Below are 14,345 nucleotides of genomic sequence, written 5' to 3'. Positions count from 1 at the left end.
ACCGAATTTGGGGTTGCGCGAAAAAGGAATTGAAATAATTTATTGTAAACGTGAACCAGGAACCACGGAGCGCTTATCCTGGAAGTCGAGAAATTTTATTAGCGGACTGACAGCTACCGAATTTGGGGTTGCGCGAAAAACGAATTGAAATAATTTGTTGTAAACGTGAACCAGGAACCACGGAGCGCTTATCCTGGAAGTCGAGAAATTTTATTAGCGGACTGACAGCTACCGAATTTGGGGTTGCGCGAAAAAGGAATTGAAATAATTTATTGTAAACGTGAACCAGGAACCACGGAGCGCTTATCCTGGAAGTCGAGAAATTTTATTAGCGGACTGACAGCTACCGAATTTGGGGTTGCGCGAAAAACGAATTGAAATAATTTGTTGTAAACGTGAACCAGGAACCACGGAGCGCTTATCCTGGAAGTCGAGAAATTTTATTAGCGGACTGACAGCTACCGAATTTGGGGTTGCGCGAAAAACGAATTGAAATAATTTGTTGTAAACGTGAACCAGGAACCACGGAGCGCTTATCCTGGAAGTCGAGTTTCACCGCGTAGCGGACCCGAAGCGCGGGATCCGAGAGGTTGAGAACCCGGTACTCGAAATACGTAGCGGACCCGAAGCGCGGGATCCGGGAGGTTGAGAACCCGGTACTCGAAATTTGCGGAGCGCGACTCTCAACCGTCCGCTCTACTGCGCGGTTGTTACCAGACTGAGGAACTCGGCTAGCCGATTTTAGATTGGTGACGTCACTTTCCGAACATCCGAAAATTCAAACTTTGGTTTCGAACTGTAATACTAGGTATGATGATGTATGATGTATGATGTATGATGTATGATGTATGATGTATGATGTATGATGATATGATATGATGTATAATGATTTTAGCTTTCACATTTCATACAAGAAATACGCACTTTATCTCTCCTGCCGATTCCACACTCAAGCGGCCAGGCCCTTCGATGGTCAGCCGTTGACTCAAGATATATTCTTCAGTGAACGGGTCGGCTAATAACGCTGCCGTTCTGCGACAGTTGGATGATGAAAAATTTCGCTCGTATCTTTCAAATGTGTGTTAAAATACACTCGAAGTGTTAAGAAGCGTCGTTCTTTCTCTCCCTATCACCTTTCTAGGTCTTTAAACCACTACGCAGCGTTAAATACCGTCTCATATACGAAGCATCCATTTCATCTCGTTCAAAATTAGCGCATCCGTGATGTATTACAGTTACTCTGAATTTTTTTCCATCCGAATACTTTTCGAAAAACAATTCAGCTCCTCTACCCAACGCAGATACTTCACTTGCGACCAGCTAAAATAACGTTTCGATTCTATGCCTATGAAAATTCAAGATCGAGAGAGCAAATGAAAAGTTGTTGGAATAATTATGAATACTAATGTTATGGAATACATCGAGCGCGCGTCGAATAGAATCCCATTTCGAAATGAATAATTCTTCTCTTTTCATATCATAGCTAATCTGGTAATATAGCTAAATAGGATGGTCGGAGGTGTTCGGAAATGTTAGGAGGTGGTCGGCGCTGGCAAAAGGTGATAGGGGGTGGTCGAAAGTGGCCATTGATGGTCGGAGGTGGCAGGGGGAGGTAGGAGGTGTTCGAAAATGGTAGGACATTTCAAAAGTTAAAGTCGACGATGATCCGGTGCATCAATTTTATCGTATATTTGATAAATTATTCCTAAATACATTGAAACATATGTATTTGTAATGAAATATCATGCAATGGGCTGTGTAAACTATAAACTATAATTTCTATCGAATAGCTGCTTTTATGTCAACAGGGCTTTGAGACTCAATTCAGTTCAGACCACCTCCAACAATCGCTAACCACCTTGAACAACCACCGATAACCACCTCAAGTTGTACCTGAAATAGCAATAAATATTTCCAGTATCAGAACATATCAAAAATATTACGTGAGGATTAATATTTAAAAAGTGCTGGAATAAATTTTTTCTGGCACAATTCCGACGTAATTTTGCGAGAGAAATCGATTGGGCGCAGTCCCAATACGCTGCGATGAACGCGTGAGAAGTTACAGCCAAAAAACCAGAACCCGTGTTTTCGACATTTTTCAGCAGGTGCTCTTTTCTCCGTAACTTCTTTCCTGTTGAACCCACGCTCTTTTCGCTGCGTTTTCTGACTTCCTGGGGGTCCAATTGGTCAGAAAAGGGTCATACAAATAGAGTCTGAGACGAAAAAGTTTTGGCGCCAGAAATGAAGAAATACACAACGCTAAATATTGCCACAGAATCTTGCTGCGAGTGAAAATCTAGCCTTGGGATGCTACCATCATGTCTATAAGCTCGATGGTACCGAGCTGGATGGGGAACAATTTTTTCTGGCATATTGCCTGTCCACCAGGTGAATTACCCACAAATCCTGAATATCCCCAGAATCCTGTAGAAGCACGCCTTAGAGTCTTTTAAACTTGTCATGTGTACTATAAATTATTTGAATTCATTTTTCGCACAAGCACAGATTCAGTAGCTATCAACGCACTAATAAAACTTTCATAATCTTTTGTAATTTACCCATAATCTTCTTGCTAAAATATGTCGATAAAAAAATTATATCAATCCTTACACAATATTTTTGATATGTTCGAATACTGAAAATGTTTATTAGTATTCGAGGTATAAATCGAGGTTGTTAGCGGTGATCATCGGAGGTGGTTAGGGGTGGTTGTAGGTGATCGAGTTGAACGAGGAGGAAGACGAGAAAGACGAGGAGAATGAGGATTTGTGCACGGTGAGTAAAACTTTTTTACAATATTTAATGGCAATTGTAATTTTATTTTATCTCAAGTTTTTTTAACTTGTCATGTTTACAATAAATTATTTCAATTCATTCATCGCACAAGCTCAAATTCGGTATCTATCAATGCGCTAATAAAATTCCTATAATTTTTTATAATTTTCTTGAAGTCTTCTTGGTCAAATCTGTCAACAGAAAAGTTATATTAATCATCACACAATATTTTTGATGAGTTCTAATTTATACTGAAAATGTTTATCAGTATTCGGGGAATAACCCGAGGTGGTTAGAGGTGGCCGTTGGAGGTGATTAGCAGTGGTTGGAGGTAGCTGAAGGTGATTTGAGCTGGTTCGAGGTCGTTGGAGGTAGTTGGCGGTGGTAAGAGGTAAACGGAGGTGGTCGAGAACGAGAACGAGGACAATGGAAGAAGAGGAGGAGAAGGACGAGGTGGACAAGAAGAACGGGGGTCGTCACAGGTGATTGAAGGTGGTAAGGTAGTCTGGGGCGCCTCACCCTACCCCCCCCCCCCCCCCGTCCATTTCCTACTTCAACTCCTATTACTCCTACTCCTGATTCCACTCCTACTCCTACTTCCACTCCGGATTTTACTCCTACTCCTGATCCTACTTCTATTCCCACCCCTACGTCTACCCCTACTCCTGATACTACTCCTACTCCTACTCCTACTCTTGATCCTACTCCTGATTCTACTCTATTCAATACTTTAGAATGATATACTCACAGTGCACAAATCCTCGTCCTCCTTGTCCACCTTGTTTTCCTCGTCTTCCTCGTCCTTCGAGAGTCAAGATTCACCAGAAAGCCTACCTAGAGCGCAGGAACCACGGAGCGCTCGTCCTGGAAGTCAAGTTTCACCAAGTAGCGGACCTGGAGCGCAGGAACCAAGCAGCGCTTGTCCTGGAAGTCAAGTTTCACCAGGTAGCGCACCTGGAGCGCAGAAACTACGGAGCTATTGTCCTAGAACTCGAGTTGCACCCGAAAGTGGACCCGGAGCTCAGGATCCAGGAGGTAGAGAACCCGGTACTCGAAATCTGTGGAGCGCGATTCTCGTACGTCCGCTCTACTGCGCGGTCGTTTCCAGACTGAGGAATTCGGCTCGCCGATTTCAAATCCATGACGTCAGGAGAAAAAAAATTTGGGTGACGTCGCTTCCTGAACATCCGAACATTCGAATACACAAACTTTAGTTCCGAAGTTTAATACCATGATGACGTATGATGTATAACGATCTTAGTCTCTACATTTCAGACAAGAAATACGCACTTTATCTTTCCTGCCGATTCCAAACTCAACCGGCTAGGCCCTTCGATGGTCAGCCTTTGACTTAAGATATATTCTTCGGGTGACGGGTCAGCTAATAACGCTGCCGTTCTGCGACAGTTGGATGATGAAAATTTTTGCTCATACCTTTGAAATGTGTGTTCAAATACACTCAAAGTTTCTTTCTCTCCCTATAAAAGAAAAGTCGCCGACAATCACCTTTCTAGGCCTTTAACCCTTAGCATCACCCCACGCTGAAAAACCTAGTTGCGCAAGACATATGCGTGTTTTAAGACTTCTAACCGATTGTTTCATGTTTGTTGAAGCGTTCTTCAACCTTTCTAATGAATTTTATCGGTCTATTTATAGATAGCGTTCTAAAAACTGGTCATATATGCGAAAATTCAGCAAAAATGGCTTTTTTCAGAAAAATATTCACTTGTCTACTACCGCCAGATATCGTTACTTGTATTAATTTCAAAGGTTTTAGACCTTTAATTTCACTTTTTCTGAGCCTGGGGTAACTAGTTACCCCGTGTGGCCGCTAAGGATTATATCAGGACACTGCATTAAATACTGTCTCATATACGGACCATCCGTTTCATCTCGATCAAGATTAGTGCATCCGTGATGTATTACAGTTACTCTGAATTTTTTTCCATACGAACACCTTTCGAAAACAATTCTGCCGTTGGAACATCTCAAGGGGCGTAAGTGCACGACGATTTTTGGTTGTCACACCAAAGCCCACAAGGGCAACTGTCTTCTTATTCCTTAGTCAAAGCATTAGCTTTATGAGACGTGCATTGCGAAGGATGACAGCTTCATGAGATTTCGTGTCGCGGCGGGGGGCGGGGGGGGGGGGGGGGGGGCGCCAAACTCCAATTGCCTCAGGGCGCCGTAATGTCTGAAGCTGGCACTGATAAGACATATTATGTATGGTACTATTTTTTTACTATTTTACATATCCCGGATCAGAATGTATAAGTTATTGATTTATTCTTGAATTATTCTTAATATTATTATTCTTATTATAATTCTTCTTAACATAATTATTATTAATATTGAATTATTCTTCCATATTTCAGTTGTATCTCCCCAGCTATTGGTTCTACGTCGATACAATCGCCTTTTTCAGAAACTTCAACGCCCAATTATGCTAACAATGAGTTTGTTACGCTGTTCGAAACGGATCCAAACTTACGTCTGAAATACATAACATTTGTACAGCATTTTTAGAGGTAGAGGAAAAAGTTAAATAGTCGAAAGACAGTTTCAGACTTAGCCTAGTACAGTTAATTTGTTTGTACATTTTCTATTCATAAATTCATCAATTTTACAGTCTTACAATGGGAGGGCGCGATATGTGAGTAATCGATTTTGATGAAACTCAGATATGTTTTAGAAGTATTTGTCCTAAGTACCAGAACGGTAGGATTCATAAAATGTGCATGGTGTAAAAAAGTCTTATGCTTTGCGTGCTTCTACGATAAATACCATCCAAACGACAATTGTCATTAATATTCAATAAGATAGGATACATGAACGAAAACAAGAAAAAAGCATCGAAAATAGAGAATTATAACACAAAAAAAAATGAACTGGTCGACTATGGGACTTGAACACGGGCCAGCAGCCAACCAGCCGGGAACCTTGCTCATTGCGCCGCGCTCGCTTATTTGACGGGAGTGCATAGTTACCACTATAGATACCGCGCGTGAAACTTTATCGGTGATTTTCCCGGAAATTAAGGGTTGTTACCCTAGTTTCGGTTAGGTTGGTACTTAGGGCAAATACCTCTACAACATATCTGAGTTTCACCAAAATCGATTATTTACACATCGCGCCCTCCCCTTGTTCAAGTTTTTTTTTACCCTGAAAGTACAGAAGAGCGTTGATAGGCAATCCAGTATCTACCTGAAAGTAGAAATAAAATATCGACTCTGGATTGTTCATCCCCTGATTTACAAAATTTGAGGGGTGATTTTTTATTTTCTTTGTACTTCAAGACATTAATGTAGGAATTATTTTTATTTTTCAGAATCATTTTTCATTTTTTAATTCGATAAATTCAAATCGGAATTTGTTTTCATTCTCTCGATTAGAAACATTGAATAAAGATGCAGTTCTTCGTTTTGATAATTGCATAAATTGATTGCAGAATTATCTCTTATCAATGAATTAACAAATTCGTATTATTACTATTAATCGAAATTATTCAGACAAAGTTCCCCAGTATGGAATTTTATTGAAAATTTTCGTTCTACTAGCGTAGTCAAAAACTGACGCTGTAAATCGTAGCGGGCTGCAGCCCCTCGATCAGAAAAATTGAACAAAGATGCAGTTCTTCATTTTGATAATTGCATAAATTGATTGCAGAATTATCTCTTATCAATAAATTAACAAATTCGTATTATTACTATTAATCGAAATTATTCAGACAAAGTTCCCCAGTTTGGAATTTTATTGAAAATTTTCGTTCTACTAGCGTAGTCAAAAAACTGACGCTGTAAATCGTAGCGGGCTGCAAGCCGGCCCGCTTGGCGGCCCAAGTAGGGTGGGTGGTGGGTATAGGACCGCAGCTGGGCCTGTACTTTGTTAGACGCCATTGCGAAAGCACTGCAAGGGAAGCGGATAGACTTATTTCGAGTGACGGGGTAAGTGATACAGCGATTTGCTTATTCATCTCTTTGCATTTCCGGCGCGGACCGGAATCTTGTAGTTCTCTGTATCTACCCCACTGATCTGTATTTAACTGGATAGCTGTTTAACCAGAATACAGGGCTCAAATTCCGGTGGAATTTTTTAGACGCCCTGAATCAGCGTCGTTAACACCCAGGGAACTAACGTAGCACAGTATGCGCATGCCCGAACAGCGGTGAATTTGAATCTGTATATTTATGCGTTTAGTTAACGATTTCGGCAACATCATGATTACGAAACTTATTACGGACATTTAATTATGAAGTAGGGACGCTGGACAGGGTGTAAGAGTATTATATGAAGCCGAATCATAATTTACGTAATGAAATGTCCGTGCATTATTTTATACCGTGAAAATACTAATAAACGAACACTTTATTATGTATATCAGAGAACATCGCGAGATGAATCTTACAGACTTGATAACTTGTTCATATCCATGAACAAAGTTAATTCTGAAATTGTGGAAAATTAATTAGTAAACAACTCTATCATCAACTGTATTGCCGCTATTACTTACTTGTGAAACGATAATCTTTCCACTTTTCTGACCGCTTGTGCTATTCATTTTATACGCCTGTAGTTTTACCCTGTTCACTTTAACAGATCTTAAACATGGGTTAGCTTCGTAGGAAGGATCACACGTTTGACTTCTCACGCGTTCGGGCATGCGTATAAGGTACTACGTTAGTTCCCTGGGTATTAACTAGACTGATTCGGGGCGCTTCGAAAATTATGAACCGGTAGCACAGACTACCATTCAGGAATCATTTATCCAGGTAAATAGAGATCAGTGACCTACTCCGTTGCATCTCCGTCGCATCTCGAGCCCTGTACGTTGTCTTTGTCTCCAGCAACGGTCGCCAGTACTCGAAGTAACAGTTTTACGATATATACCAGCTCCATTCAGTTGCTTTTGTATAATTGACGATGATTGATAAGAATTTGATTATCAACAGTCCGAAAAATCCATCTGCAGGTGATATCGGTCGTTTAGAATCAGAATTATAATTAATTTACATCACTTTTCAAAAAATTCGACTTTATGTTCATTAGAAAATAATTTCTTCATTTTGTGTTGTTCAAACTGTTTTCATTTCACAGTATCTGGTATGTACCTAAACATTCTCATGCACGGATATCTTAGAACGAAACGATAACCGTTTATATTATGATTACGACAAACTCAAACACCTGAACTTACCTAGCCACTGTGCTCACATTCCACAAATGCCAGGGGCGGTGAAACCACTATGGTAGCTGCGAAGCACTCCACACATCAGATATTTGCCGTCTTAAAAAATTGAAGTTTATTTTAATGACTTGAATATCAACAACGCTGCAAGATCGCTTGAACGATGTAGCCATAATCCAGTGTGTCAGTTTGATTTTTCTCAAAAAAATTTTATGGTGCTACTTTTTAAGTCACTAGTCGTTCAACACCATCGAAATCTTACACCTTCAGTCAAGAAATCCAAACTTGAACAGTCTTAGGAGCTTTTATTTCGTTTGTATCAGAAGAAGAAAATATAAAAGAAAATATTGACTTGTAAACAACTTTTAAAACTCTGTGTTCGCAAAAATTAATAAAAATAGTATAATTCGATAATTGCTCTCATATATTTGAAAGGTTATTCTTACAGCTTTCAGTAATTTTCCACACATTTGAAGATGATTCAATAAGTACGGAGTTATGAATATCCATCAAAAATTTTTTCATTGGCGTGTAACTTAAATGAAAAACTATATAAAGTTTCGGGACCACTTAGCCCTGACATACGAAATTTTTTTACTGGGGAATCTCTTTGCGTTAACGAAAAACATTCGTTCGCAACGTAACAGAAAATTGTTTTTTTTTTTTTCATTGTGACGCTTCCTAATATTCACTAAGGTGTAGCTGAAGAATTAGAACTTAACTTGCTGGTAAACGAATTCATAAACATTTATAACTGCAGAAAAGCAACTTTTGATCTATCGAAGTGAAATAAAATTGTACATTGCATCGAAACAAACGAACAGTTTAATTCCACGTCTCAAAAATATGTGTTTCGCCGCCCCTGAGAAATGCTGCTTGTCAATAGCAATATAAACAGTCGTGTTCAAATAACGTTTTCAGCTTTCATTTTTATCTCTTATCTCATGCGCTCGGAGAACTAATATTACAGGACATTTGAATTCAGGAAAAGTACATATAGAATCAGTTAAAGAACGACTGTGAGCTACAACAGCTGACGAGGCTTTCAGAATTGAAGTACTACTGTAGTGTGCAACATACACAGCCGAATTACTTTATACATTGCAAGTAGGTGTTGATAGTTCTTTATTAAAATTAGTAGATTTACCTGTGCATGTAGAAAAAGCCACACCAAATAAATCTCATATTCTCGACAATGTTCACGTATATTTGCAACATTTCTAAAATAGCTTTATCCATAGGCAAGAAAAAAGTAGAAATTATATCTTCAAACATAACGTCAAAAATTGCTGTGCATGGGGCATTCCATAGCATCTCGATCAAGATTCCAAGTTGACGTCTCAGATTGGTTTTACAATTTTTTATACGAAAGTACATGACGAAAAACGCAATTTTTTTCAAAATTTTTCGACCCAGCGTAACTGAAGTATGATTATGTGGGTATTTTTTTAACTGCACGGGTAACACTTTTAGAGTTTTACATCACGGAGAAAATGGATATCCTGTATTTAATGTTGTGAGACACATCGAATATATCTTGAATATGTAATACAACCATTTTTCTACTATGACTTGGCACTTTCATACTTGTGTACTATTCAACGACAATGAGTTCCAGTGTATCGTATTAACAGAGTCGAATGTGCTAAATTGATTCATACTCAGAACACGTCGACTCACGATCAGCTGTGCGGAATCAAATATGAGAGCGACGATATGTATCGGTAAAATTTATTTATTTATGTCGTTGTGTTTTTACGCAGGTGGCAGTCAAGATGGCATCAGACGAAGCTGCTTACAAGCCAGGTACTGCAGCGCTAATAAAATACTTGCCCGTGACAGTAAATATTCACTTTCGTAGATATCGTTACAAGTAACAAAATTGAGCACACTAGTAGTAATACTATTACCAAAATACATTAAGCGTACGTATTATGACTTTCCGTGAAGTTGAAGTTTTCACTGACGTTAAGGAATAATGATATCGTTTTTGTGTACACCTGATAACTGATAAGATAAAAATACTTTTTTTTTTTTTTATTTATATATATATAAGTATTTTTATATTTATATATATAAGTATTTTTATCTTATCACTTATCAGGTGTACACAAAAACGATATCATTATTCCTCCACGTCAGTGAAAACTTCAACTTCACGGAAAGTCATAATACGTACGCTTAATGCATTTTGGTAATAGTATTACTACTAGTGTGCTCAATTTTGTATATATATGAGGGTATTCAATCACAATTATTGTCATTGTAGACCAGAGTAGAGAAAAGTCAATTGCGAACAACTAGATTTTCATAATAGTTATCAAGTCCACATGAATTCCAGGCATATTCATAGTAATCTCACACGGTGCTTATTTGCAGACAAAGAATTAATTCAGAAGGTGTTGCGCGAATATGAAAATGATGCAAATCTCGAAGTCAAGTCTGTGGTCACAAGTCCTGGCTGCGAGAAAGGAGTCAATTACATGTCAGTCATAAAACGTCTTGTTGTCACAGGGACAACCGGAGCTGGATTCGGTGCGTATTACGTATAAATCTTGATACGCCAAATTATTGTAATAAAATTAATTAAGAGAATGCTTTAGTCAGTCTTCCCCGACCGTGTTAAATGTCACTTAATTTCACTCTTATCAAATCTTACGCTTCATTTACATAAAAATTCAATCATCAGCACAATTTTACATGCAACGCCACTTATTGTTTGAATACATTTTGAGTTCTTCTTTTGGCATGATACAAAAGAGTTTTTAGATATTATTGTTTGGCATTACGTATAGAATTACGTTGACTTCAGAATTTTCACGTTTACGTATCTTAAATGCAACAAAGTGCCTAACCGCCCCATTGTGTATACAATTCTGAACACAAATACTGCATTACATTTTCGAGTTAACTAAGGATCAGCCATTCGATTTCCAAGATGAGAGACAATAATACTTGTTCGCGATTTTCTAGTAATCGATGTGAAAATCCTAAAGCTAGTATTCATTTACTTTTTAGATTACAACAAAAGTTTCATTTCCAAACATCTGGCTGCGAATGAAATTCATCAGGAGGTCTTTCAAAGTCAGAACTTTTTCGTCAACGAAGCTAGAATGTACCAGACAGTGCCAATGCTTCTCGGCAAGGATCAGGAAATACTTCCCGATTGCTTGTTCACTAATGTTAAACAGATTATCCTGGAAGACTTAAAACCACTAGGATTCTTTCTCGAGGACAGAGTTAAGGGCTTAGACTTCGACCATACGAAAATCGTACTCGAGGTCAGGCTCTTTACTATAATTAATTATATTATCGTATCGCAATAGATTTCTTTCAAAACCTTGTATCATTAGGCAAAACAGTATCTTTGTATGATTTTCTTCATTTTTTTTTTTTAGGGCCTAGCCGATCTTCATGCAGCATCGTTTATCCTAGAACACAATGACGCGGAAAAATTTAACCGTATGAAAACCAACTTCGTAGAAGCCTATTTTCCTGACACGGATCCTCCAGGTGTAGGGAAGAATATGAACGACTTCCCCAACTTTATCGTCTTGTGCTTGAAAGTTGCCGCGACTTCAGAAGATGACTATTCGAAAGAGATCGCCTTTATGGAAGAGCACCAAGGAAAAATTTATGATTTAATGAAGGTACGACTTGATCTTTACGAGTAAACAATAGACTTTATGATATTCAAGGCGCATATTATGTTTCGGCACAGGAACTAGTGAAACCTAGAGAATATTCGGTGGTGTGCCATGGCGATTTGTGGATCAACAACATACTTTTCAAGCACGAGGAAGTTAAGGGGAAAACGGTAGTCAGCGGTATGCGATTCTTAGATTTCCAAGTTGTCAGATTCGGGCCCCTGGTCACAGATCTTCAGGGCTTCCTACACAGCAGTGTTCAACACGAAGTTCTAGTAGAATATTACGATACTTTTCTTGAAATATATTATATGAAACTGCGGTCGAAGCTGTCAGAGTTACGTACAAATGCGTATGAAAAAATCACCTTAGATTGGTTGAAATGCGAAATGCAGAGATCGCAAATCTACGGTATGATGGTAAGTCTTTGGCTCGCACCTGCGCTCTTAGCGAATCTTGAAGATATTCCCGATAAGTCAGCTATTGCGATGCACACGGCTGAGACCACAGCGGCTGTGGACTACTGGAAGCAAAGATTGTCTCCACGGCTACTGCAACGAATAGTGGATAAGTGCAAATATTTTATCAAGTAGATCATTGATATAAAGTATACTGTTCGTTAAGGAATAAAAATAAAAATTCCGTTTCAAGTGGGACCGTATACAAAGCCTTCGGACATACCGATTGCTGGAAAATATTCTAACTATGATTATAATCAACCCGTTTAAAGACTGTATTGAAATGATTAAAATAATGTCTTTTTGAATAACCGACGATGTGTAAGATATGTTTTCCCGGTCACTGATCAAATTTCTTGTACCTCTAATGCCTAATCACACCGCAAAGCGGACGCAGGAAAGAAATTACGAAATATCGCCTGCCCTAAAAGGAACAGTTCTGGAACTTACCGCTATTTTCGTTGTGTGAACTGATTTTGCAGAAAGTTTAAAGCTCATAGAAAGAACCGTATTGATTAAGTCCAAAATCATAAAAATCCGTTATGGTAGTCCATAATAGTCAAAGGTCGTCCAGTGACATATCAATTTTCAATATCTGCGGTAATTAATAGAACGACTCTTCTTCTAATAGAACAGAGAGAAGTTTTAAAATAATGTAGCATTAGTGTGTAAGATTCGATTTTTCGTCGAAGCATTAAGAAATCCACAAGAAAATCCATCATCGTGGGACGTGAAGATTTTCACTTCGGGTCACGTTAAAAATGACAAAAAAGGACAAATAATAATTTTCTCATTTAAATTTCATAACATGGATTAGCGCGACCTTATATGTACATTATGAAGTCTGGCTAGTTTATTGCAACAGTAAATTTTAAATTTATCCTTAATCATCAGGGGTTCCGGTATATTAAACGCGACGTTTGCATCGCTCGAACACGATAATTTATTACGTCATATCTACTGTTACATACCATCAAGATTGCGATGATATTTTGGCCAGCACTGAAGCAGGGGCACCCGTAAAATGAAATGTGCTTCCACAAAATTCATAGACGGACGTCGTTAAATTCGTTATGAATGAAAACCCATCTTTACGCTTGAGATCTGCTGCAGTAAAGACGCTTGTTCAGTTGGTGTGTTTCAAGGGAAACTCGTGAAAACAACTGATAGTTATCGTCCGTTGTTTCAAGGCTCAAACAGAGGTCGAATCGACATAATGAATGCGGGACCTACATACACCTACACGTGTCTCGGCGTAGGTATTATTTCGTAGATTAGGGTTCGCTGATAGAGCCTACCATGAAAGTGTTTTTGTATACGCATGTTTCGTACAGTTGTCCGTGATCCATCCATCCGTTGCAACCAAACAGCCGCGAGTGAACGTAAAAAGAATGGAATACAAGATCATAAAGCTCATTTATCTTCTGACGTGTTCAATGCATTTCGGAATCACTTTTTTTTTTAAATTGGCTGACAGGTTATGGAATAAATACTTCAATCCATTTTATGCATTATCAATCTTGTTTTGCTACTACCAATCAAAATTTCAAAGATGATTATAATACTTGTTTTTTTAGGGATGCATGATCTGAATGTGAACTGATCCAAGGCACGATAAATCAGTGGAAAGTATAAGTCGAGAAATAGGAGTCCCCCGTTATTCATTGGCGACTTAATAAAATATTTAAATCGTACTTTGAACGATGCTGTCAGCACTCGACAGATTGGATGCTACACGATATTTGATGCAAGTCATTGCAGTACAGCATTGCGCACGAAAAGTGAACGTTTTCAACAAGCAAAGTACACACCTAATTGTAAGCGGAATATCTTATTAGCAAGTAAGACGATATCCTACTTACGTCTTCCCTGTGAAAAATGTCTAGAAACTCTTCAAGTTTCGGGTAAGAAATCTGAGTCAGGTTTTATTCGTCCAACATTTCAGCGAACGTGATGCAAGCGGAAACAAGGGTCAAACATTATTCCCAGCGCTATTTTTTTTTTTGTAATAGTTAAGCGCGTGCCCACCGAATTTCAGTGAACGGAGGAGTTAATTAAACACATATTACTCGAGCACGCTGTATCGTGCCCATCTGATGTTATCATGACATGTGATATCTTTCACGAGGTCCGAGTTGAATGATTTCAGACCCATTTTCGCAATGTACTGGTGAGTTTTGCTGTTCATGTGTCACGTGCGATACGAAGCGTAGGTGTTCAATTTCCCACAGTTTCGCAAGAATCACGGCACGGTTTCAAGATTCTAACCAGCGCAAA

The 14,345-nt window shown here is 38.7% G+C and overlaps 1 protein-coding gene across 2 annotated transcripts; it reads left to right on the top strand.

The window, feature by feature from the left end:
• Positions 1-6,655: 6,655 nt before the first annotated feature.
• On the top strand, positions 6,656-12,383 carry LOC124179612. 2 transcript variants are annotated; one of them, XM_046564194.1, is made up of 7 exons: positions 6,656-6,722; positions 8,949-9,070; positions 9,727-9,769; positions 10,343-10,498; positions 10,982-11,244; positions 11,362-11,613; positions 11,685-12,383. In XM_046564194.1, the coding sequence occupies exons 3-7, from the start codon at positions 9,739-9,741 to the stop codon at positions 12,201-12,203; spliced, it is 1,221 nt and encodes a 406-aa protein (XP_046420150.1). In that variant the 5' UTR covers positions 6,656-6,722; positions 8,949-9,070; positions 9,727-9,738; the 3' UTR covers positions 12,204-12,383. The 2 variants fall into 2 exon arrangements, with proteins under 2 accessions (XP_046420150.1, XP_046420151.1); XM_046564195.1 differs by lacking the exons at positions 6,656-6,722; positions 8,949-9,070; positions 9,727-9,769 and adding an exon at positions 10,087-10,157.
• Positions 12,384-14,345: the final 1,962 nt, after the last annotated feature.

Source organism: Neodiprion fabricii, chromosome 4 (genome assembly GCF_021155785.1).
Source record: "Neodiprion fabricii isolate iyNeoFabr1 chromosome 4, iyNeoFabr1.1, whole genome shotgun sequence".
Classification (NCBI taxonomy): domain Eukaryota; kingdom Metazoa; phylum Arthropoda; class Insecta; order Hymenoptera; family Diprionidae; genus Neodiprion; species Neodiprion fabricii.
Note: the sequence above shows the minus strand (reverse complement) of the source record. Positions and strands in the feature narration are given on the sequence as shown.

Coding starts and splice junctions, on each gene's coding strand:
- LOC124179612 (XM_046564194.1), top strand. CDS start 9,739: ATGGCATCAGACGAAGCTGCTTACAAGCCAG. Junction 9,770..10,342: donor CGAAGCTGCTTACAAGCCAG/GTACTGCAGCGC, acceptor GCTTATTTGCAG/ACAAAGAATTAATTCAGAAG. Junction 11,614..11,684: donor AAATTTATGATTTAATGAAG/GTACGACTTGAT, acceptor GTTTCGGCACAG/GAACTAGTGAAACCTAGAGA.